Source organism: Stigmatopora argus, chromosome 12, assembly GCF_051989625.1.
Source record: "Stigmatopora argus isolate UIUO_Sarg chromosome 12, RoL_Sarg_1.0, whole genome shotgun sequence".
Taxonomy (NCBI): domain Eukaryota; kingdom Metazoa; phylum Chordata; class Actinopteri; order Syngnathiformes; family Syngnathidae; genus Stigmatopora; species Stigmatopora argus.
This window is the reverse complement of record NC_135398.1, coordinates 16,880,251-16,903,010: the sequence shown is the minus strand read 5'-3', so window position 1 is coordinate 16,903,010 and position 22,760 is coordinate 16,880,251. Positions and strand designations below refer to the sequence as shown.

Below are 22,760 nucleotides of genomic sequence, written 5' to 3'. Positions count from 1 at the left end.
AAAGCTTGTAAAATACGGCAAAATCGTAATAGTTGAGAGGTATGAATAATACAATCATGAAATGGGCAAAAACGGCAAGTCACGATTGGAGAGTATTTCATTGGCCAGTAGGGGGTAGTGTCTACCTTCAGTAGTGTGGGTCCTATGAGTGAGGGAAAGGAAGCGCAAAGGCAAGAAAGGGGAAACTTAAGATAACATTGCTCACCATTTTGAAGTGAATGAATCTACTACTTGTTTTTATCAAGGAGGATGAAGCTAACAATTGGATGATAACTTCCATCAGTATTGGTAAAACAGCAAGGAGGGTTGTTATGTCTCATAATAAGAATGTTATCTGTATGGAAGCTACTTTGGGCGGCATATGCATAGTGGAATGCCGAAAAAACATCCTTGGATACAAATAAAACAACCTTGGATACAAATAAAAAACAAATACAGAATAATCTTTATTTTATTTAACATTATATGCATATATACTTCTCACCAATTGTTTTCCTTAGTGCAGGATTAGTGAACAGTATTGTAATAGAGAGTAAAATGATCGTACAAAGAGGGGATTTAAAAGCACAAATAATATTAAATAGGCACCATAACCTGTCCATACATCGCTGTTATTCACCTATTGCGGCAGGTCGTGGAACATATCTACCGCAAAAACTATGTATTACTGGTTCAAGGTACCATTTTGATTGCCTCAATTACCAATTATATTTCCCCCAGCACATATACCATGTTGATAAGCCATTATTATTTAGTATACCACACTCACCGAATTCCTCGTTTGGAAAGAGCGTATCCAACAATGATGTGTAATTTCTCCAGGGAGGAAAGAGGCCTGTCCAATGTAGGACCCTCTCCAATTAACACATCTTCATCCTCTGTCAAATTCTCTGTCTTGTTTGTGAGATAAGAGGAATTACAAGAGTATACTTTATGTAAAAAAAAAAATATATATATATATATATATATACATATATGTATATATATATATACATATGTGTATATATACATATTAATATTTATATGTATGTATATGTATATATATATATATATATATATATATATATCAGTGGCGGGCCGTCAGGACCTTCAAGGCCTTCTCTGCTGGCCTAAGAAATATCTGAGTCATATTATATTTTGTCCATCAATACTTATTATTCAAAAGGGTCTGTTAGCTTCCTTTCATTGCTTTCCCCCCTGGTTGCACTGCTTCCAGATGTGTTTTCATATTGAAGCATTTAACCAATCACATTTCAGCCATTATTTGTTGCCAGATCAGATCTGCCTCAAAGCCTTCACAATCAGTTCTTGCGGGCTCTGCTGCATTAAACTAGACTGTTGCTTTTAACCAATCAGATTTCGAGTTGGCAACCCCACAATGATTTTTCATAGGTGTTAGCATTTTGCTGGCTGGGACATGTCATTGCTTTCACAAACTATGATTGGCTAGTAGGCGGGCCAAAGCAGTACCCGAGGCAGCCGAGATCGCAAACTCCACCCACAATGGACGACAGAAGCAAAAACAAATGGATTCTGTTTGCTCACAAAGCTATTTTCCAGACGGACTTTTCCAGAAAAAAATGGACATCATTAAGAAAGGGCGGTCAACTCCGAAGCTAGCAAGCCTGTTACAGCCGGGAAAATGGTGTGTGGGGCACTTTCAGCGCGCTAACTTAGCTCCACAAGCAAATAATATATTGTTGTGTTGTTTTAAAGCTATTTTCAAAACGGACTATGCCGGAAATATGACAGGACAGGCTCGACTTTCATCATTAGCTTCGATGGTGATAGGAAAGAAGGAAGAAAGAAAGGAGGATGGATATTGTGTAAAAATGATTTTTGGTGAGTAAAATTACAAATATGGCTATATTCCTAAATAATATTTCAATTGTGGGCCAAGTTCTGATATCTGAAAAGCTCCAGTGTTTGTATTTAAGCTCCAGTGTTTGTATTTAATCACAAAATGCTGCTAGGAAGTGGATTTTACCCCAGTTTAATTTTTGGCGTTTCACCATTGACGTCCATCGCTGTCTTTTCCCGGAAAAAAATCACCCCCCTGGCCTGGTTGTAATGTCTCAAAAGCTCCAGTATTTGTATTCAATCAATAAATGATGCTAGGAAGTGGATTTTACCTAATTTTAGTATTTTAGTGCATTTTTTGTCATTTCACGTATGGACATATCAACGTTCATCGCTGTCTTTTTACCGGGGAAATGATACTCCGGGCCCTGTTCTGATGTCTAAAAAGCTCCAGTATTTGTATTTAATCAATAAATGCTGTTTTCGGCTGGATTTTACCCCATTTTCGGGCAATGTTTGCCCATACGCCATTGACGTTCATCGCTGTCTTTTCCCTGGAAAATCACCCCCTGGCCTGGTTTTAATGTCTGAAAAGCTCCAGTATTTGTATTTAATCATGAAATGCTGCTAGGAAGTGGATTTTACCCCATTTTTGTGCATTAATTTATTGATTATTTTTTATGTGTTGCAGCTGTAGCTGCAGTAGAGGTTTTATAGCCATGATATAGTTTTTGAGGGTTGGATTGATACGTTGAAGGGGCTACCAGAAAATGCACCGCCCGCCACTGATACTGACACGCACGCACGCACGCACGCACGCACGCACGCACGCACGCACGCACACAATTAAGATTTGGAAGCAATGTGGACCAACCTCCTCAAGTATTGCAGAGGCTTTTCTGGTTCCATGCTTTTTCTTGTTCTTCCTCAGTATTTTCTAAACAGTTAAGTGCCAATACCAAATCATATTAATATCTGTAGAGCATTTGTGAGTCCAATAAGCATTTACATCTAGGATGGAAAAGCTCAGTACTGTTGTTAAACTTATCATTAATATTAAAAAATATATATTTATCCTTGTTATTCTTCTTTTCTTACCTGGTCTAATCCTACCAGGTTGCTCAGCCTCCTTGCCTGCCTATTAGGCAGATGGCGAGAAATGCTGAGACTTGAGACCTGAGAGGTCGAATCTGGAGATCGTGGCTCTGGTAGGTCCCCCATAAATCGCAGTATAATCCACCATACGGTCAGCGATGCCTGAAAACCATGATAGATAATGTCCAGATAGAGCATAGAAATCCTAGAATATAAATACAGAATTTTACAACTCACCAATATATCACCTTCATCATTGTGTTGGAGAAGAGGATTTTTAAGTCTGTGTTTTATGTGTGTATGGCTCATTTCACTCTGAAAGTGAAGAAGGCTAAACTTGTAGAATGAAAAGTCCTCTGTAAAATCTTCAAAATCGTCTTCCTCTTCTTCAAGTGATGGAGTTGGAGTTGGATTTGTCATGTCTGAGGCATTAATACTTATCTCAGATCTGGTCTCTGCATACTGTATGGTTAAAATAAACAGATGTTAGGCCGTATATTTGCTTAATCATTGTCATATCATTTTGCCAATTTTAATGAAGCTGTGGTCAAACCTCAGTTTCATCTGATTCCAGGTCTTCGCACATTGTAACTCTCAAGGGAGGTATAGGAGCTACATTGTTTTCATTGTCCTCCAAGTCTATTTCAATGTTTAGTGGGACATTGTCTTCATTGTTCTCCAAATCCACCTCAGAGATATTGCTTTTGTTGTCCTTCAAATCCAGCGCAGTGATTGGAAGGACATTGCTTTTGTTGTCCTCCAAATCCACCTCAATGACAGGTTCAAATTCTTCATTCGCTTGCTCAGACTGCATGCAAACCTTTTCTAGTCGGAACGTGAGTGCTGAGGCAATGTCACCTTCAGTCTCATGATCCTCTGATGTGGTATGGGGGTCAGGGTAGACCTGATACAAGTGTTAGATGGAGTATAGAAAACACAAAATAACCTCTTAAAATTTCAAGAGGTTTAACACTTACCGGTACCTCAACCTTCATTCTCTCAAATAATTTTCTTGCAAGGAATCTTCTGGTGTAAGCCTGCAGCAGTGTGACTGCATCTATTTGACGTTTCCTTGCTTGGTAATGCCTCACCTAAACATTGTCATAGTGATTACTCATCAATTCATACTAATTTAATTGCTATAGGAGAGGCTTAGACCTCTTTTGCCAATAGCACTACTTTGAATATTTTTGGCATAGAATCAACAAGGTACAAGAAACATTGCTTAGAGAGTTAGAGAGCACATCTCTCCACTTGTCAACGCAAAACCAATGTGTCTCAAGGATAATTTGGTCATTTTGAGACGGCGAAGATTCAGCAAAAGAATAACTCCTAAGTAATTGTCCCGATCCCATATTTTTGCACCTGTGTTTGAATCACTTGATTCTGAGGATCTGCTGATGAAAAAAATATTAAAAAACATGTATTGTTTTTTTGACAATATCCAAGTCCATCTTGAATATTTTGTCGCTTTGTTGCCATCAAAATATCTTTAAAAGGCAATCATTTTCTTCTCGATTAAGATCTTCTAAAAATGTGTTGTGCAAATTTAAAAAAAAATGTTTTTGTTTCTTTTGACAACATTGTTTTGGTGTAGTCCCTAAAACAAATCTGATCTTAATAACCAATTCTTCTTGACCCCATTCAGAAAATGACGCGCTCAAGCCCATTTTACGATCATGTGATAAGATCAGGAACTTCCCTAATCGTTCTACCTCTGGATTATTTTGTGGCTTATAGCCTTTAACTCAGTCACTACCACTGACAAAGATAGTCATCAAATTTATTTGAACCGGGAAGGATGATATTTAGTGTTTCGATTAACGTGGTGGTGGGGTTTGTGTGTCCCAATGATCCTTGGAGCTATGTTGTCTGGGGCCTTGTGCCCCTGGTAGGGTCACCCATGGCAAACTGGTCTGAGTTGAGGGACCAGACAAAGCATGACTCAGAAGACCTCTTATGATGAAAAACAATTGGATGACGTCTTCCCTCGCCCAGACACCGGGGCCCCACTCTGGAGCCAGGCCCGGAGGAGGGGCGGAATGGCGAGCACCTGGCGGCCGGGCCTACACCCCTGGGGCCCGGCCGGGCACAGCCCAAAGAGGGGACGTGGGTTCCCCCTCACATGGGCTCACCACCTGTGAGAGGGGGCTAAGAGGTCGGGTGTGCCGATAGTTGGGCAGCAGCCAAAGGAGGGATCCTTGGCGGCCTGATCCCCGGCTGGAGAAACTGGCTCTTGGGACGTGGAATGTCACCTCTCTGGTTGGGAAAGAGCCTGAGCTAGTGCGTGAGGTTGAGAAATTCCGGATCGACATAGTCGGGCTCACCTCCACGCAAAGCTTGGTGTCCGGTACCACTCCTCTCGAGGGCGGTTGGACACTCTTCCACTCTGGTTGAGTTGCCCACGGTGAGAGGCGCCGAGCGGGTGTGGGCATACTTGTTGCCCCCTGGCTCGGTGCCTGTATGTTGGGGTTTACCTCGGTGGACGAGAGGGTAGCATCCCTCCGTCTTCGGGTGGGGGGACAGGACCTGACTGTTGTTTGTGCGTATGCACCAAAAAGCAGTTCAGAGTACCTACCCTTTTTGAGTCCTTGGAGGGAGTGCCTTCAGGACACTTCCTCGTTCTGCTGGGGGCATTCAATGCCCACGTGGGCAATGACAGTGAGACCTAGAGGGGAGTGATTGGGAAGAACGCCCCCCTGATCGGAACCCGAGTGGTGTTCTATTGTTGGATTTCTGCACTCGTCATGGTTTGACAATAATGAACACCATGTTCAAGCATAAGGGTGTCCATATGTGCACTTGGCACCAGGACACCCTAGGTCGCAATTCGATGATCGACTTTGTGGTCGTGTCATCGGACCTGCGGCCGCATGTCTTGGACACTCAGGTAAAGAGAGGGGCGGATCTGTCAACCGATCACCACCTGATGGTGAGTTGGCTTCGATGGTGAGGGCAGATGCCAATGCGGCCCGGGAGACCCAAACATCTCGTGAGGGTCTGCTGGGAACACCTAGTGGAGTCCCCTGTCAGAAGGAGTTTCAATTACCACCTCCGACAGAGATTTTATCATGTCCGGGAAGAGGCGGGGGACATTGAGTCCGAGTGGACCATGTTCCGTGCTTCTATTGCTAAGACGGCAGACTGGAGCTGCGGCCGCAAAGTGGCCGGTGCCTGTCGAGGCGGCAACCCCAGAACCCGCTGGTTGACACCAGCAGTAAGGGATGCCGTCAGGCTGAAAAAGGAGTCCTACCGGGCCCGTTTGGCCATTAGACTCTGGAGGCAGCTGACGGGTACTGGTTGGTCAAGCGGCACGCGGCTCTGGTCGTCTCTGAGGCAAAAACATGGGAGGAGTTTGGTGAGGACATGGAGAACGACTTTCGGGTCGCTTCAAGGATATTTTGCTCCACCATCCGACGTCTCAGAAAGAGGAAGCAGTGCACCGTCAACACTGTATATAGTGGGGATGAGGCGCTGCTGACCTCGACTCGGGATGTTGTGAATCGGTGGGCCGAATACTTTGAAGACCTCCTCAATTCCACCGACACGCCTTCCCATGAGGAAGTGTTGAAGTCACCAAGGTGGTTAAAAAGCTCCTCAATGGATGAGATCCGCCTGGAGTTTCTAAAGGCTCTGGATGTTGTGGGGCTGTCTTGTTTGACACGCCTAAGCAACATCGCGTGGCCATCGGGGACAGTGCCTCTGGATTGGGAGACCGGGGTGGTGGTTCCCCTTTTTAAAAAGGGGGACCGGAGGGTGTGTTCCAATTATCGGGGAATCACACTCCTCAGCCTCCCCGGGAAGGTCTATTCTGGGGTACTGGAGAGGAGGGTCCGCCGGGAGGTCGAATCTTAGATTCAGGAGGAGCAGTGTGGTTTTCGTCCTGGCCGTGGAACAGTGGATCAGCTCTACACCCTCAGCAGGGTACCCGGGGGGTCATGGGAGTTTGCCCAACCAGACTTCTTGTGCTTTGTGGACTTGGAGAAGGCATTTGACCGTGCGCCCCTGGTAGTCTTGTGGGGGGTAATCCGAGAGTATGGGGTCCCTTTATGACCGGTCGCAGAGTCTACTCCGCGTAGCCGGCAGTAAGTGGGATCCGTTTCCAGTGGGGGTTGGACTCAGCCAGGGCTGCCCTATGTCACCGATTCTGTTCATCACTTTTATGGACAGAATATCTAGGCGCAGCAGTGGCGTTGAGGGGCTCCGGTTTGGTGGTCTCAGTATTGCATCCCTGCTTTTTGCAGATGATGTGGTTCTGTTTGATTCTGTGTGGAGATTGTATATTCTCTCCGGGTACTCCGTTTTCCCCCCACATCCCAAAAACATGCTTGGTAGGCTGGTTGAGCACTCTAAATTTGCCTGAGTGAGCATGTATGGTTTTCCATCTCGTTGTGCCCTGTGATTGGCTGGCCTCCAATCCCTGGTGTCCTCCGCCTGGTGCCCATCATTGGCTTGAATAGGCTCGAGCACCTCCACAACTCTTATGAGGATAAGCGGTACAGAAAAGGAATGAAATGGCTTGCCACTAATTGAATGTGTCCCACAGATACTTCCCATAGTTAGCTGGGAAAAGTCCTCAATCGGGCCCTAGTGCAGTATCAGTATGGAAAATAAATCAAGAATTACACATAAAATATAGATCTCAATCTTGGCATTAGAAAACACAATACACAACACATCATACAGATAGCATGCTACCATGTCAAATGAAATAGAGCAGACTGTCATTTGGTCCATACAGTACTGTGTCCAAACATTATTAGATGTATCTTTATTACGTACATGTTTCTGTAAGGTGACTGCTGCTGCATGCTGTCTCTGATACTGGAACAGAAGCTTCCGACCACGAATCTTTGACACAAGACGGTGAAAACCCTGCAGGATCTATTTCAAGCAAGAGTGGGAGGGAATGAGTTTGAGACAATTTTACTTGATCAGAAAACAAAATTTCATCAGCATCCGACGTCTCAGAAGGGGGAAGCAGTGCACCACCAACACAGTGAATGGTGGGGATGGGGCGCTGCTGACCTCGACTCGGGATGTTGTGAATCGCTGGTCCGAATACTTTGAAGACCTCCTCAATGCCAGCGACACGCCTTCACATGAGCAAGCAGAGTCGGGGGACTCTGTGGTGAACTCTCTTATCTCTGGGATAGAAGTCACTGAGGTGGTTAAAAAGCTCCTCGGTGGCAAGGCCCCGGGGATGGATGAGATCCACCCGGAGTTTCCAAAGGCTCTGGATGTTGTGGGGCTGTCTTGGTTGACACGTCTCTGAAACATTGCGTGGACATTGGGGACAGTGCCTCTGGATTGGCGGACCGGGGTGATGGTTGCCCTTTTTAAGAAGGGGGACTGGAGGGTGTGTTATAGGGGAATCACAGTTCGCCCAACCAGTCAACGTGTTTTATGGACCTGGGGAAGGCGTTCAACCATGTCCCCTGGGGAGTCTTGTGGGGGGCACTCCGGGAGTATGGGGTTCTGGAACCCCTGATATGCAGGTCCGGTCCCTTTGACGTGTCATAGTCAGCCGCCAGTAAGTCAGACCCGTTTCCAGTCGCGGTTGGACGCCGCCAGGGCTGCCCTATGTCACCGATTCTGTTCATAACTTTTATGGGCAGAATATCTAGGCGTAGATTTCTGCAGATGATGTGGTTCTGTTGGCTTCATCAGGCCGTGAGCTCCAACTCTCGCTGGAACGATTCGCAACTGAGTGTGAAGCGGTCGCGATGAGAATCAGCACCTCCAAATCTGAGACCAGGGTCCTCAGTCGGAAAAAGGTTGCATATCCTCTCTGGGTCAGGGATCAGGTCCTCCCCCAAGTGGAGGAGTATAAGTATCTTGGGGTCTTGTTCACAAGTGAGGGAAGAATGGAGCGGGAGATCGACCGGCGGATCGGTGCGGCATCTGCAGTGATGCGGACTCTGCACCGGTCCGTCGTGGTGAAGAAGGAACTGAGCCAAAAGGTGAGGCTCTCTATTTACCAGTCAATCTACGTTCCCACCCTCATCTATTGTCACCAAAAGAACGAGATCCCGGATACAAGCGGCTGAAATGAGTTTCCTCTGCAGGATGTCTGGACTCTCCCTTAGAGATAAGGTGAGAAGTTCGGTCATCTGGGAGGGGCTAGGAGTAGAGCCGCTGCTCCACAGGATCGAGAGGCCAGATGAGTTGGCTCGGGCATCTGATCAGGATGCCCCCTGGAAGCCTCCCTCGGGAGGTGTTCCGGGTACGTCGCACCGGGAGGAGGCCACAGGCAAACTGGGGAGACTATGTCTCCCAGCAAGCCCGGGAACGCCTTGGGGTCCTCCCGGAAGAGCTGGATGAAGTGGCTGGGGAGAGGGAAGTCTGGGCTTCCCTGCTTTAGCTGCTGCCCCCACGACCCGATTTCAGATAAAGCGGAAGAAGATGAGATGAGAAACTGAATTAAAAATTGTATACCTTTTTAGTTGCCTTAGTTTCTTGGTAAGCTCGCCAGTATCTCTGCAGTACCATAACTGCTCTACGCTTCATCAGAAAAGACTTTCTATAAAAGAGGCAGAGCAATAATGCTAAAGCTATGTAGATTCAGCGGCCACAGCTGTTAGGTAAAGAGGACAATGATAGGCAATATAATATAATCTTATTTAGGTATCAATATCTGAAATTTGAGAGGGTTAAAAGTCTAGAAAGAGCCCTCCATATGAAACTATATGGTTACAGTGCACCTCAAAACACTAACCTGTTTGAGTAAGCATACAGTTTCCTACATTGTTTCTTGTTTGAGTTCCTACAATAATTTACATCTGTTATGTATAGAATTCAAATTGCACCTGTGTCTGCACCCCACCATGAAATGCTGGATCACAAGAGCATTCCTGTTGAGTTCTTCTTCCCTCAGTCGTTCTAGGACAGCATCCTGAGTATCCTAAAAATAATAAAACAATTTGCAGTGTCACGATGAGTCTGGGAAATTTCTGAATCTGAAAATTTGCAGGTTCACAATGACTGGAAAACAAAGAATCCCTGTCAAATTATACAAACCAATAGATGCAAAACTTGATAACTGAAAAGTCTTCCAAACCTTCAGGAAAATCTTGGTCTTCCCAATTTTCCACTCGTCAGGTTCTGTGAACACTGTGTGGCAGATGGCTTCACAACAGGCAGCCTCTGCGTTCTGTGGAGAGAAGATTTAATTGATGAATACGGACAAGAACCGTATGGTTTCATTCACCCATGGAAAACCTTACATGAAGCAGATGATACTCACAAATCACTACACAAGGTAAAGTTTTTTCAATCTAATAAGACTAAAGCTTGATTTATTTAAAGGTTAACTATAGGGTTATTATTATTGTTGTTTATTGTATTGTGAGCAAGTCAGGAGAGGATATTGCAGTGCAGTCATGATGACAGGGATTTCCTTTTTTTGGTGGGGTTAGGGTTTGCGGCTGTCAAGGGTTTGTAGTTACATTGTACCGAATTATGCTTTAGATGAGTGTATGCTACAGGTTCAACAATAATGCTGATCCTGATACCTAGACAAGCAATAAATGGCACCACGTACTAACCGTTTTGGGGTCACAGGTGGTTGTTTTCAGGAGCACTCTGTAGCGTTTCAAGAATTCTGCAAAGGTGTGACGAACAGCATACCCCAATTTCCTGATGCGGATAGTATCCATCATGCCGCAGCATCTCAGTTGACGAATACAAAGTTCTCTATCAAAGTCCTCCGTGGGGGAAAACAAATAGCACTTTACTATTGTAAAATGATCATACATTTTTTTTCTAACATACAGAAGTGGCAAATTATTTGAAATGCTTTTCAGTACAATATGGTGACATTGGAACATGATAGGGCGGTCCGGTGGAACGAGTGGTTAGCGCGTCGTCCTCAAGATCTGGGGTCCTGGGTTCAGGTCCAGGTCGGTCCACCTGTGTGGAGTTTGCATGTTCTCCCTGGGCTTGCATGGGTTTCCTCCGGGTACTCCGGTTTCCTCCCACATTCCAAAGGCATACATGGTAGGCTGATTGGACACTCTAAATTGCCCCTAGGTATGGGTGTGAGTGTGCATGGTTGTCCGTCTCCTTGTGGCCTGCGATCGGCCAGCCACCGGTTGACGGTGTCCTCTGCCTCTGGCAGCTGGGATTGGCTCCAGCACCCCCACGACCCTAATGAGGATAAAGCGGTTCAGCTAATGAAATGTAACATAATAGCAGATCGAAGTGATCAAAAACGCACTAATTTAAAAGATTTCAGACCATGTGAAACATACAGTGTTCATTGACTTCCAAAATACATACTATTACAGCATGTATTTTATTTTGGTACAAACAATTAAAACGAGACAAAGCAGAAATGTTTAATGTAAATTTGCACCTCAGACAGCTTGTTGTTGTTTGGTTTGAAACATCGGATGAAGTATGGTTGGCAGATAGTGAGAGCCTTCATGAGAGTGTCCAGAGATTTCCGGAACTGACCGCTGAGGGTTGGCACTTGTTTGCGGTTGTTAGAAACAGACTGCATCAACAATGTAACAATGCAAATGGGATAAAGAACTGTTGTGAAATAAAAAATGTTTCAATTACCGAACAAGGATGATTTCATACCCTTATGCTATTATTAGGTGTGATCATAACCCGCTTATTCGTCATGTTGACTCCATTGGTTGAGAGCTCTGATGTGAAAATTCGCTGAAGCAACTTGTTGGTGGACATATCAAGCATCTTGAATATGTCAGTGCTTACGGCGTCTCTATTCTTCTCAAGAAACCCTTCAGAGAAATGAATTTAACAATTAATCATGAAATATTTTGGTTCCCACTTGATCCATTTCTTATTATGTACAAAGAGGTACTCAAACACTGCAGAAGACCATTAGTGTTGTGCGAGGAATGATCTAGGGATTAGTTGGTCCTAGTTCTGTATTTATACCGGCAATAATCAACGAAAATCAGAACAACTACATAATTAATCTTCCACGAAAATACTGAGAGTACACCTGATCTATGTTTCCAGGTGTTCTCATTCAAACAACAGAAAAATAACTTTGTGTTATACCAATCACCACTCAGTTTGGTTCACGGGCCACATTAATGCCAACTAGATCTGATGTGGACCAGATCATTATATTTTTTACCGAAATAGTTAACTAACTTGATGCTATTGACGGGCGCTAGGCGTCCAATCCATTTGGACTGGGAGGGATGAATGAACGATTGGACATCTAGTGTCATTGTCAATAGTAAGCAATGAGTTAATTTTGCATCACTTCTTTTTTTTTCTACTTCCATTTTAGCACAAAACCAAGACAAGAAAAGTATTTGGATCGCTATAATTAGTTTGCCAACCTTTGGATTCATAAAAAACAATGCCTGCAAAATGGTGAATCCCAAAGTCAGTGTCATGTTCACTTTTAGGAGGAATGTAAGCCTTGTCTCCATGATGCTGCTGATTCATCTTGCTGAGCATTGTCAGATCTGACCCCTGTCATGCACCATAACGACACATCAAGAACAAATTATAACGGGCAACACATATTCACCACAACCAGAATTTACAGTAAAACCATGCAACAAATAGAGTAAAACAGGACCTTTGGAAAATGGCTCTCCTCATCAATCAGCGCCAGCAGATTACAAGGTTTCCCAGCCAGAAGTTCCAGAATCCCATGATTGTCAACAAAATTGATGGTATTCCACATTATTTGTTCTTTCAGATATTCCTTTTGCTCCAGCTTGAAAATGTGGCCAACAAAGAACTGCTGTAGCTTCTCATTTGCAAAGTTTATGCACAACTGTTCAAAACTGGGGGGAAAATAATGTTTGAGTTCTGGAGGTAACTTTAGTGAATTATATCTTGTCAATAATATTGTGTATGCAAAGTAGAGAAAGTCTCATGACCTGTTGATCTGGAAGTTCTCAAAGCCAAATATGTCAAGCAGGCCAATTGACAGATGGGGTTGTGATTTTGGACTGTCAGAAATTCTTTTGTGGACTACATCATTGATTTTCTCAACAATCCATATGAATAGTTTATTGTAGATTGCCTGAGGAATCAAGTGCACACATGAACATTCAATTAGGTCTTTATAAGGAAGAATGATGTGAATGAATAATCAAACTTCAGATGAAGTACGACAGATCTTGCTCTTAGAATAAAAACTATTGGGATTGATCCTGAGTCACACCTTCAGTTCTGAAATTTCAAGAAATTATGAAAACAGACCTTATCAGATCACATTTCTACTATTATAGAAGAGTTAAAGAAAATTTTCGTGTGGCAGTGGGATTTATGGTCCAAGAACACTGATTTTAGACAAGAGATGCTGGCTCAGAGTTTTTGTTCAAGATTCTTCAAAACATTGTTTGACGCTGATGAGGTCAGGGCTTTCAAGTTCTTAAAGGGGCTTTTGATATAGGACCATGGGTGTTCTCACCGGTCCTCAAGGGTCACAGTCGGTCCAAGTTTTCATTCTACGCAATAAAGAGAATACATTTTTACCAATATGGTAAATAAGTAATAAGTATCTTGCACTCAGGTGCTGCTTGAAAATCTCATTGGTTAAACTGCCAGTGCTGGATCAGTTGAAACAAAAACCTATACCCAATGTGGACTTTTGTGGAATACTTGGGACACCCCTGATATACACCAAACCCAATGCCATGACAGTTAGGAACCAAAATGTGACCCCCAGAGAATAAAGTGTCTCTGGGCCTAGACCTAGAACATCACAGTGCTGGAGCAATCTCCCTACTAATCCAGTCTAGCGCCGTGCTTTTTATTTCTGAAGCTTGAAAGGGTGTTGTAGACAACATCAAGTTAGCAGCGAGCTGGGAGCATCCCAGAAGAATCCTGTCAGAACTGTAAAATGCATGAAATAGGCGACCACAGTGCACTAAGAAATTGGATTGTATTGGATAATTTTATTCATCCCGTATTCAGGAAATTTCGTTGTCACAGTAGCAAGAGGGTGAGGATGCAGGAATAGGAAAGGCATTTTAGACATAAATAGATGGGTAATAAGTAGGTTAATAAATAAATACATGAATATATATATATATATATATATATATATATATATATATATATATATATATATATATATATATATATATCAGTGGCGGGCGGTGCATTTTCTGGTAGCGCCTTCAACGTATCAATCCAACCCTCAAAAACTATTTTTATTGCTATAAAACCTCTACTGCAGCTACAGCTGCAACACATAAAAAATAATCAATAAATTAATGCACAAAAATTGGGTAAAATCCACTTCCTAGCAGCATTTCATGATTAAATACAAATATTGGATTTTCAGACATTAAAACCAGGCCAGGGGGTAATTTTCCCGGGAAAAGACAGCGATGAACGTCAATGGCGTACGGGCAAACATTGCCCCAAAATGGGGTAAAATCCAGCCAAAAACAGCATTTATTGATTAAATACAAATACTGGAGCTTTTTAGACATCAGAACCGGGCCCGGAGTATCATTTCCCCGGATAAAAAGACAGCGATGAACGTCGATACGTCCATACGTGAAATGACAAAAAATGCACTAAAATACTAAAATTAGGTAAAATCCACTTCCTAGCATCATTTATTGATTGAATACAAATACTGGAGCTTTTGAGACATTACAACCAGGCCAGGGGGGTGATTTTTCCCGGGAAAAGACAGCGATGGACGTCAATGGTGAAACGCCAAAAATTAAACTGGGGTAAAATCCACTTCCTAGCAGCATTTTGTGATTAAATACAAACACTGGAGCTTAAATACAAACACTGGAGCTTTTCAGATATCAGAACTTGGCCCACAATTGAAATATTATTTAGGAATATGGCCATATTTTACTCACCAAAAATCCTTTTTACACAATATCCATCCTCCTTTCTTTCTTCCTTCTTTCCTATCGCCATCGAAGCTAATGATGAAAGTCGAGCCTGTCCTGTCATATTTCTGGCATAATCCGTTTTGAAAATGGCTTTAAATCAAAACTACAATATACTATTTGCTTGTGGAGCTAAGTTAGCGCGCTGAAAGTGCCGCACACACCATATTCCCGGCTGTAACAGGCTTGCTAGCTTCGGAGTTGACCGCCCTTTCTTAATGATGTCCATTTTTTCTGGAAAAGTCCGTCTGGAAAATAGCTTTGTGAGAGAAATCTGCAACAGAATTCATTTGTTCTTGCCACTGTCGGCCATGTGGGTGGAGTTTGCGATCTCTGGCTGCTTTGGCCCGCCTACTAGCCAATCATAGTTTGTGAAAGCAATGACATGTCCCAGCCAGCAAAATGCTAACGCCTATGAAAAATCATTGTGGGGTTGCCAACTCGAAATCTGATTGGTTAAAAGCAACAGTCTAGTTTAATGCAGCAGAGCCCGCAAGAACTGATTGTGAAGGCTTTGAGGCAGATCTGATCTGGCAACAAATAATGGCTGAAATGTGATTGGTTAAATGCTTCAATGTGAAAACACACATCTGGAAGTAGTGCAACCAGGGGGAAAAGCAATGAAAGGAAGCTAACAGACCATTTGGAATAATAAGTATTGATGGACAAAATATAATATGATTCAGATATTTCTTAGGCCAGCAGAGAAGGCCTTGAAGGCCCTGACGGCCCGCCACTGAGATATATACGTACACATATTCATAAATATATATATATATATATATATATATATATATATATATATATATATATATATATATACGTACACATAAATATATATATATATATATATATATATACGTACACATATACATAAATATATATATACACATACGTGTACATACACCTATACATACACACATAAGCACATATATACATACATACACATAAATGCACATGCATGCATACGGTCGGTCTTAACAGCCATTTTTTTGTTAAAGAGCCTGACAGCTGATGGGAGGAAGGATCTGCGGAAGCGCTCCTTCCTGCAATGAGGGTGTCGCTGTCTATTGCTACAGGAGCTTTGGAGGGACTCAAAGGACTCATGCAGGGGGGGGGGTGCTGTCCTGGTCAGCATTCTCCGCTCTCCCACTTCCTCCACAGAGTCCAAAGGACAGCCCAGAACAGAGCTGGCCCTCCTGACCAGCTTATTCAGCCTGTTCCTGTCCTTCTCCGTGCTCCCGCATCCCCAACAGAGCACTGCATAAAACACTGTAGATGCCACCACAGTGTCATAGAAAGTCCTCAGCAGTGTCTTGCACACTCCAAACGACCGTAGACTCCTCAGTAGGTAAAGGCGGCTCTGGCCCCTTTTGTACAGGGCATCTATGTTTGTGGACCAGTCTAGTTTGTTGTTGAGGTGAACACCCAGGTACTTAAAATTCTCCATGATTTCAATGTCTGTACCCTGGATGTTCACCTGGAGAGCACTGTGCCTTGTGGGGCCCCCGTGCTGCAAGCTACCACATCAGACCTACAGTCCTGGAGTCTCACATATTGTGGTCTGTCAGTGAGGAAGTCGATGATCCATGCGGCTAGGTGGTTCCTTACTCCAGCCTCTTCCAGTTTCCCTCTCAGTAGGACCGGCTGAACGGTGTTGAACGCACTGGAGAGGTCAAAAAACATCATTCTCAGCGTGCTTCCCGGGTTCTCCAGGTGTGAAAGAGACCTGTGCATCAGGTAGGTGATAACATCTTCCACACCAATGCCTGGACGATAGGCGAACTGCAGAGGGTCCAGCTCTGCATTCATCAGGGGGCTGAGGTGATTGAGGATGATTCTCTCCAATGTCTTGATCAGGTGAGAGGTTAATGCCACCGGCCTGAAGTGGTTTGGCTCCCTGGGGTACGCAGTCTTAGGAACTGGGACCACACAGGAAGTTTTCCACAAGGTGGGGACCTTCTGCAGACTGAGGCTGAGGTTGAAAATATGCAGAATCACTTTGCCAAGTTGATCCGCACACTTTCTCAGTAGTCTGGAGCTGAGGCCGTCTGGACCGGTAGCCTTCTTTGCCTCGATCTTCTTTAGGTGTTTTATCACCTGATCGACAGTAATGCAGAGACCGGTGGAAGAGGGGGAGGAAGAGGAGGAGGAGCGTTGCTTCTGCTCTGGGGTGTCAGGGGAGTGGGGGCAGGACTGAATCTGTTAAATAACTGATTCAGTTCATTGGCACCTTCCCTGCCGCCGGACTCCGGGTCTCACTGTTGCCTCCATGGCCCGAAATGGTCCTCAAGCTCCTCCAGACCTCTTTGGTGTAGCCTCTCTGGAGTTGGTTCTCTAGCTTCTCCCTGTAGATGGTCTTTCCCTTCCTTATCTCTCTCTTCAGCTCCTTCTGGACCATTTTCAGAGTTTCTTTCTCCCCAGACCTAAAAGCCCTCTTCTTCTTGTTCAGGAGGGCCCTTAGATCCCTGGTGACCCACGGCTTATTGTTGGAGAAACAACGGACCTTCTTGGAGGGTACAATGTTCTCAACACAGAAGTTAATATAATCTGTGATGCAGTGGGTCAAGCTGTCAATGTCTTTCCCATGTGAATTGCACAGCACCTCCCAGTCAGTGGTCTCAAAACAGTCCCTCAGTACCATGCTGCTCTCCTCGGTCCATCTTTGTATGATCCTCGTGATAGGTTATATTTTCCTCACCATAGGGATGTAGGTGGGGATCAGATGGACCAGGTTGTGGTCTGAGTGGCACTTCACATACTGAGTGAAATGGAAAGTATGTTAGAATTACATCAAAGGGTGGAATGTAAAACTCTTTTTTTGATACACCAGTCCAAAACATTATCCATGCCTTAAGAATTCAGATGAAGTCTGGTCACATATTAGCTACTCTATGTATTATGTGCAAAAATAATTCACTGGCTCAGGTGGCATGGATATTAACTGTAACTTTCCCGGCTGGGGACCAAGTTACAAGTCTAGTTCATTACTTCCTGTGCCTAAATGCCCTGTGTACCCTTTCAGAGTGTAGAAGTTGATAATGGAGCTATCACATGAAAACACAACATTTTGTATATTTTTGGGACCCTAAGATGAAATAACGCTGAAACTCACAAGCGGAAGCAACTCCCCTTTCTTCCGCTTGCTACTAGGACTCAGCACAAAAGAAAAAACAATTTTATTTTATATTTTTTAAGTACATAATAATGTGAACATACATGCCGAAACTCGTAACCAGAAGCCACTCTTGGTATGAGGACTCAGCACTGAAGAATAAAGGTAAAAAAAATAAAAAATAAAATTATATACACATATATATATATATATATATATGTATATATATGTGTATATATATCTGTATATATATGTATATATGTATATATATATATGTGTGTATATATATGTATATATATATGTATGTATATATATACCGTATTTTCACGCCTATAAGGCGCGCATAAAAGTAAAAAGGTCAAAAAAATTCTCCAAAATAGACAGGGTGCCTTATAATGCAGAGCGCCCTTTGTGAGCGCCACCAAGCGGCGCCGAGCGGGAGTGTTCGCGGGGGCGCCGAGCGGCTGGCGATAGCGCTGGCTACCGGAAGCAGCTTATTTCCGGGTTCCGATGCGCAGTGACTGCTGGGAAATATAGTTCTTCCTCGCTACACCCACATGCTAAAAACATGTTTTAAAAAGGCAACGGAAGCAAAACTGAGTTCGGTTGTACTTTATTTAGACATTTTACAATTTACTCAAGTCATCATCACCTTCAAATCCCTCAAACTCCTCATCTTCTGTGTCAGAATTAAACAATTACCCAAACGAGCCTTCCAAATAGCCACCCCCCCTCTCTTCATTATCAGAGTCACCATGATTTCCATTGGGCTCCTTAGAAATTATGCCGGCTTTGACAAAAGCTCGAACAACCGTGCAAGCAGACACGTTCGCCCAGGCGGCAACGATCCATTGACAAATCGTAGCGTAAAAAGCCCGGCGCTGCCTGCCAGTTTTCGTGAAGCTGTGATCGCCAGCGATCATCCACTGCTCCCACGCCGCTCATAACTTTGATTTGAAAGCCCGGTTGATGCCGATGTCCAGCGGCTGTAATTCTTTGGTCAAGCCTCCGGGAATGACGGCAAGCTCTGAGTATACGTCACGTAACCAGTCTCGGCGGCGCTCGTGACATATATGACGGCTCGCCGTCTGTTTTGATTTCCAACTCCATGCGTGCTCATCTCACAGTAACGGTTAAAAACCAGATCATGAAAATGAACTCAGACCTTGTATGCGTATGCATATGCATATGCATATGTATATGTATATCTATGTGTGCGCGTATATATATATATATATATATATATATATATATATAAAATAATTCCAATATATATATATATATATATATATATATATATGTATATATGTATATATATATATATGTGTATATATATGTATATATATATATGTATGTATATATACCGTATTTTCACGCCTATAAGGCGCGCATAAAAGTAAAAAGGTCAAAAAAATTCTCCAAAATAGACAGGGTGCCTTATAATGCAGAGCGCCCTTTGTGAGCGCCACCAAGAGGAAAATTTTGTGGAACTTCTTTCTCTCATTGCTGAGAGAAACACGGATTTATATATATATATATATATATATATATATATATATATATATATATATATATATATATACATATATATACATATATATATATATTAGTGGTGTGCCGTCAGGGCCTTCAAGGCCTTCTCTGCTGGCCTAAGAAAGATCTGAATCACAGACTAATTTTAATTATATTTTCCCCATGAATACTTATTAAATAATTCCAAATTGTCTATCAGCTTCCTTCCATTGCTTTCCCCCTGGTTGCACTGCTTCCAGATGTGTTTTCATATTGAAGCATTTAAGCAATCACATTTCAGCCATTATTTGTTTCTCGCAGTTGTTGGGAAACGTCATCACTTTCACCAACTATGATTGGCTGGTGATAGAGTAGGCGGGCCAAAGCCAGAGTGAGCCAGCCAGAGCTCGCAAACTCCACCCACAATGGCTGATGGAGGAAAACAAATGGATTTGGTTGCATATTTACTGACAAAGCCATTTTTCAGACAGACTTTTTCTTGAAAAAAAGGACATCATTAAGAAAGGGTGGTCAACTCCGAAGCTAGCAAGCCTGTTACAACCGGGGAAAGGGTTTGTCCGCCACTTTCAGTTCGCTAACTACGAGTGCTATCCCTGGCTCATGGGCTCCAAGGAACACTGCAAACTGTATTGCTGGGAGTGCTTGTTATTTGCCACCGATCGACATGGTGTTTGGAGCAACACTGGATTTGCAAATTTGACTTGATTAACCAAAGCAGCAACGAGACACCAACGCACTACCGGACACTTACAAGGAACGGTGCTCTCCAAAGCTTTTGGGGGAAACCCGAGTAGAATTACAGTTCAGCGAGCAAGTGCGCAGGGAAAGGGGCGCCACAACGAAAAGGTAAAGAAAAATAGGGAAATCTTAAAAAGTTTGATGGACTGTGTAAACTTTCATTTCGGGGACACGATGAAAGCGCTGCATCCCCAAACAAAGGAAATTTTGTGGAACTTCTTTCTCTCATTGCTGAGAGAAACACGGATTTACATTCCCACCTGTCCACTAATTAAGTGTTTAGTGGCACGTCGGGCAAAATACAAAACAACCTGATCACTGCTATTGCTGAAGTGATGAAAAGGGAAATAAAAGTACTGTTTGTCTCTGTAATGGTGAATGAGTCTGTGCGGTGTGTTGATGGATTTAAAGCATATCTGGATGATTTTGAATTTTGTTTTTTTGCTTCACACATTTAATGGCATTTTTGAGCATTCAGAAAGGCTTTTTTTCAATACTACAGAAAACAAACTGGATGTAAAGTTTTGTCTTGCAAGAGTAAAGGAGTTTTGTGACACAGTTAAGCGCGAGAGGAGCCGATATAGGGAAATCTACGAGGCCACTGAATGCAGTGCGGGTGCTCCAAGTGCACGAAGAGGTCAAGCGCAAGATTCTCGCGCGCACTACCACCAACTCCACGACAGGATTATGGACAATATTATTTGCCAGACGCGGACCAGATTTCATGAACACGAAAGACTGATGTTTCTCTCCCTCCTCGATCCGCAGAAGTTTCGGGATTACCAGAAAACTTTCCCACATGCAGCCTTCTCTATCTTAACGCAGAGCCACGGAGCACTTTTCGATCTGCCTCGGCTAAGAACAGAACTGATTGTAATGTATACCGCAGATGATTTTACAGGAAAATCTCCCACTGATCTCCTTGACTTCCTTCAGCAGAAAAATCTGAGTGAGAGCATGGGGCGGCTGTACATATTAGTGGGTTTGACAGTGACCATCCCCGTGTCTACTGCTTCTGTCGAACGGACATTTTCATTCCGAAACAGAATCTAAACTTATGCCAGAAATACAACAGGACAGACTCGACTGCATTAGCTTTGATGGCGATAGAACTTCTTGACCTGAAACACATGTGTAATCTGTACGACAGAGTAATTGAAATCTTCTTGAGGAAAGAAAGGAGGATGGATTTTGTGTATAAATAAAAATAATTTTTGGTGAGTAAAATTTCTATTTTCCTAAATAAGATTATGTAGTTGTGTTAATCATCCAGCAAACACAAAATGGAATGTTCACAGTTTCTACATAACGGAGTTCCTCAAGTGTATGCAATTGACGCACACCCGAAAACGTTCACATTTACCAAAAGATCCCACAGGAAAGTAGCTCACACTATTTTCTGAAGTACACTTATTAACTCACTTAAACATAGTTCTTTAATATCAGGACTGCACAATGAGATGAAAATCCATGTTAAAAAAAGTCCAAATTCAGGTAGAAAAACAAAACAAAACAATTTAGTAACTCAGACCTTGACAAAGGCATCTCTACATGCAGAGGCCTGCTCGCAGTCAAGTGGTTTTGTCACCCTCTCTCTTTTGGTCATTAAAGAATGATGAGTCAAACACTTAGCCAGCACAGAATTCTTCACCTGCAGGAAGCATACAAAAAAGTGTTTTTTTTGTTATAATCTTATTGTTTGTTAATGCAGTAGTTTTACATCCACTCAGTTCCTGATGATGTCAAGACAAACCTCTAGCAATGAGGCTGCAGTGTTGAAATTTTCAGATTTGCTGACGTCGCTAGTTTCCAAATAATTTTGGGTTTTTCCTGTAACAAGAAAAAAATTACAATGATGATGATATTTGTTGAGAGCCGCCTGTTGGTGTAGTGGTTCACCTGCCTGACTTCAGTGCAGACAGGCGCGGGCTTGATTCCCGCTGGCGGCAGTATGATTGTGAGTGTGACTGGTTGGATGTCTCTTTGTATGCCCTACGGCTGACTGGCGAACAGTCTAAGGTGTAGTCTGCGAAGTCAGCTGGAACAATCTCCAGAATTGTACGATTTCTCTCGTATAAAACGTCCCCTGATTCACAATGTTCACCTCCATATTCATGGTTTTAATAGGGAGTACAAATGTATTACTTTGAAGGGAAAATCGTATGAAACGTAATCACACGAGGTATTTCTGAGATGCTGTATGAATTGAAAGGATCGTCTGCTGGATTGCACATTCCAAAAGGATGTTGCCTGCACGTGAACAGTCAGAGCACGTTTAACTACTACGGTAAGGTGCCGGCGTCCTGTGCGAGCAATCGCAGGCCCAAGAGAGCTTTTTCACGGTTTTATGCAAGATATGTTTTTTTTCTTTAATTTCATTCATAGATGTCTAAATAAATTTCGTTTAGCGTTTTATCTGTTTATCTTTTCTCAATTTTGAAAAAATTGACCGTATCGGCTGCATTGTCTTGCGTTATGGCATTTCGTCTTTGTCACCTTGCAATTTCGTCCATGGTAAGTCTACTTTGTGTGCATATGAGCCGTACCCTTGATTCATTCATCATTTTTTTAGTTACAAATATGGTGTATAGTGGGGCAAATAAGTGTTTAGTCAA

The 22,760-nt window shown here is 43.0% G+C and overlaps 2 protein-coding genes across 4 annotated transcripts in view; both read right to left on the bottom strand.

Annotated features, from left to right (window-relative positions):
• Positions 1 to 12,667, bottom strand: part of LOC144085799 (unconventional myosin-VIIb-like) — a 47,728-nt gene extending 35,061 nt beyond the window's left edge. For 2 of the 3 annotated variants that reach the window (XR_013304276.1, XM_077615448.1), the window contains exons 1-15: positions 12,467 to 12,667; positions 12,222 to 12,357; positions 11,482 to 11,645; positions 11,252 to 11,392; positions 10,443 to 10,601; positions 9,956 to 10,048; positions 9,705 to 9,799; positions 9,334 to 9,418; positions 7,678 to 7,779; positions 3,873 to 3,986; positions 3,449 to 3,799; positions 3,133 to 3,357; positions 2,899 to 3,057; positions 2,675 to 2,737; positions 770 to 894 (exon numbers count right to left, since the gene is read on the bottom strand). Coding sequence is in view for 2 of the 3 variants with exons in the window: in XM_077615448.1 (XP_077471574.1) it covers positions 770 to 894; positions 2,675 to 2,737; positions 2,899 to 3,057; positions 3,133 to 3,357; positions 3,449 to 3,799; positions 3,873 to 3,986; positions 7,678 to 7,779; positions 9,334 to 9,418; positions 9,705 to 9,799; positions 9,956 to 10,048; positions 10,443 to 10,601; positions 11,252 to 11,392; positions 11,482 to 11,645; positions 12,222 to 12,357; positions 12,467 to 12,574 (2,120 nt within the window). In the remaining variant the exon portion in view is untranslated. Of the gene's footprint in view, positions 1 to 769; positions 895 to 2,674; positions 2,738 to 2,898; positions 3,058 to 3,132; positions 3,358 to 3,448; positions 3,800 to 3,872; positions 3,987 to 7,677; positions 7,780 to 9,333; positions 9,419 to 9,704; positions 9,800 to 9,955; positions 10,049 to 10,442; positions 11,044 to 11,251; positions 11,393 to 11,481; positions 11,646 to 12,221; positions 12,358 to 12,466 lie in introns of those variants that run through there. The other variant, XM_077615449.1, reaches the window with a different exon arrangement.
• Positions 12,668 to 12,670: 3 nt separating this feature from the next.
• The window catches only part of LOC144085801 (unconventional myosin-VIIa-like), a 28,283-nt gene continuing 18,193 nt past the window's right edge, over positions 12,671 to 22,760 (bottom strand). Inside the window, exons 7-9 of the mRNA XM_077615456.1 lie at positions 21,899 to 21,975; positions 21,677 to 21,796; positions 12,671 to 12,919 (exon numbers count right to left, since the gene is read on the bottom strand). Coding sequence (XP_077471582.1) covers positions 12,767 to 12,919; positions 21,677 to 21,796; positions 21,899 to 21,975 — 350 coding nt within the window. The 3' untranslated portion in view covers positions 12,671 to 12,766. The remainder of the gene's footprint in view (positions 12,920 to 21,676; positions 21,797 to 21,898; positions 21,976 to 22,760) is intronic.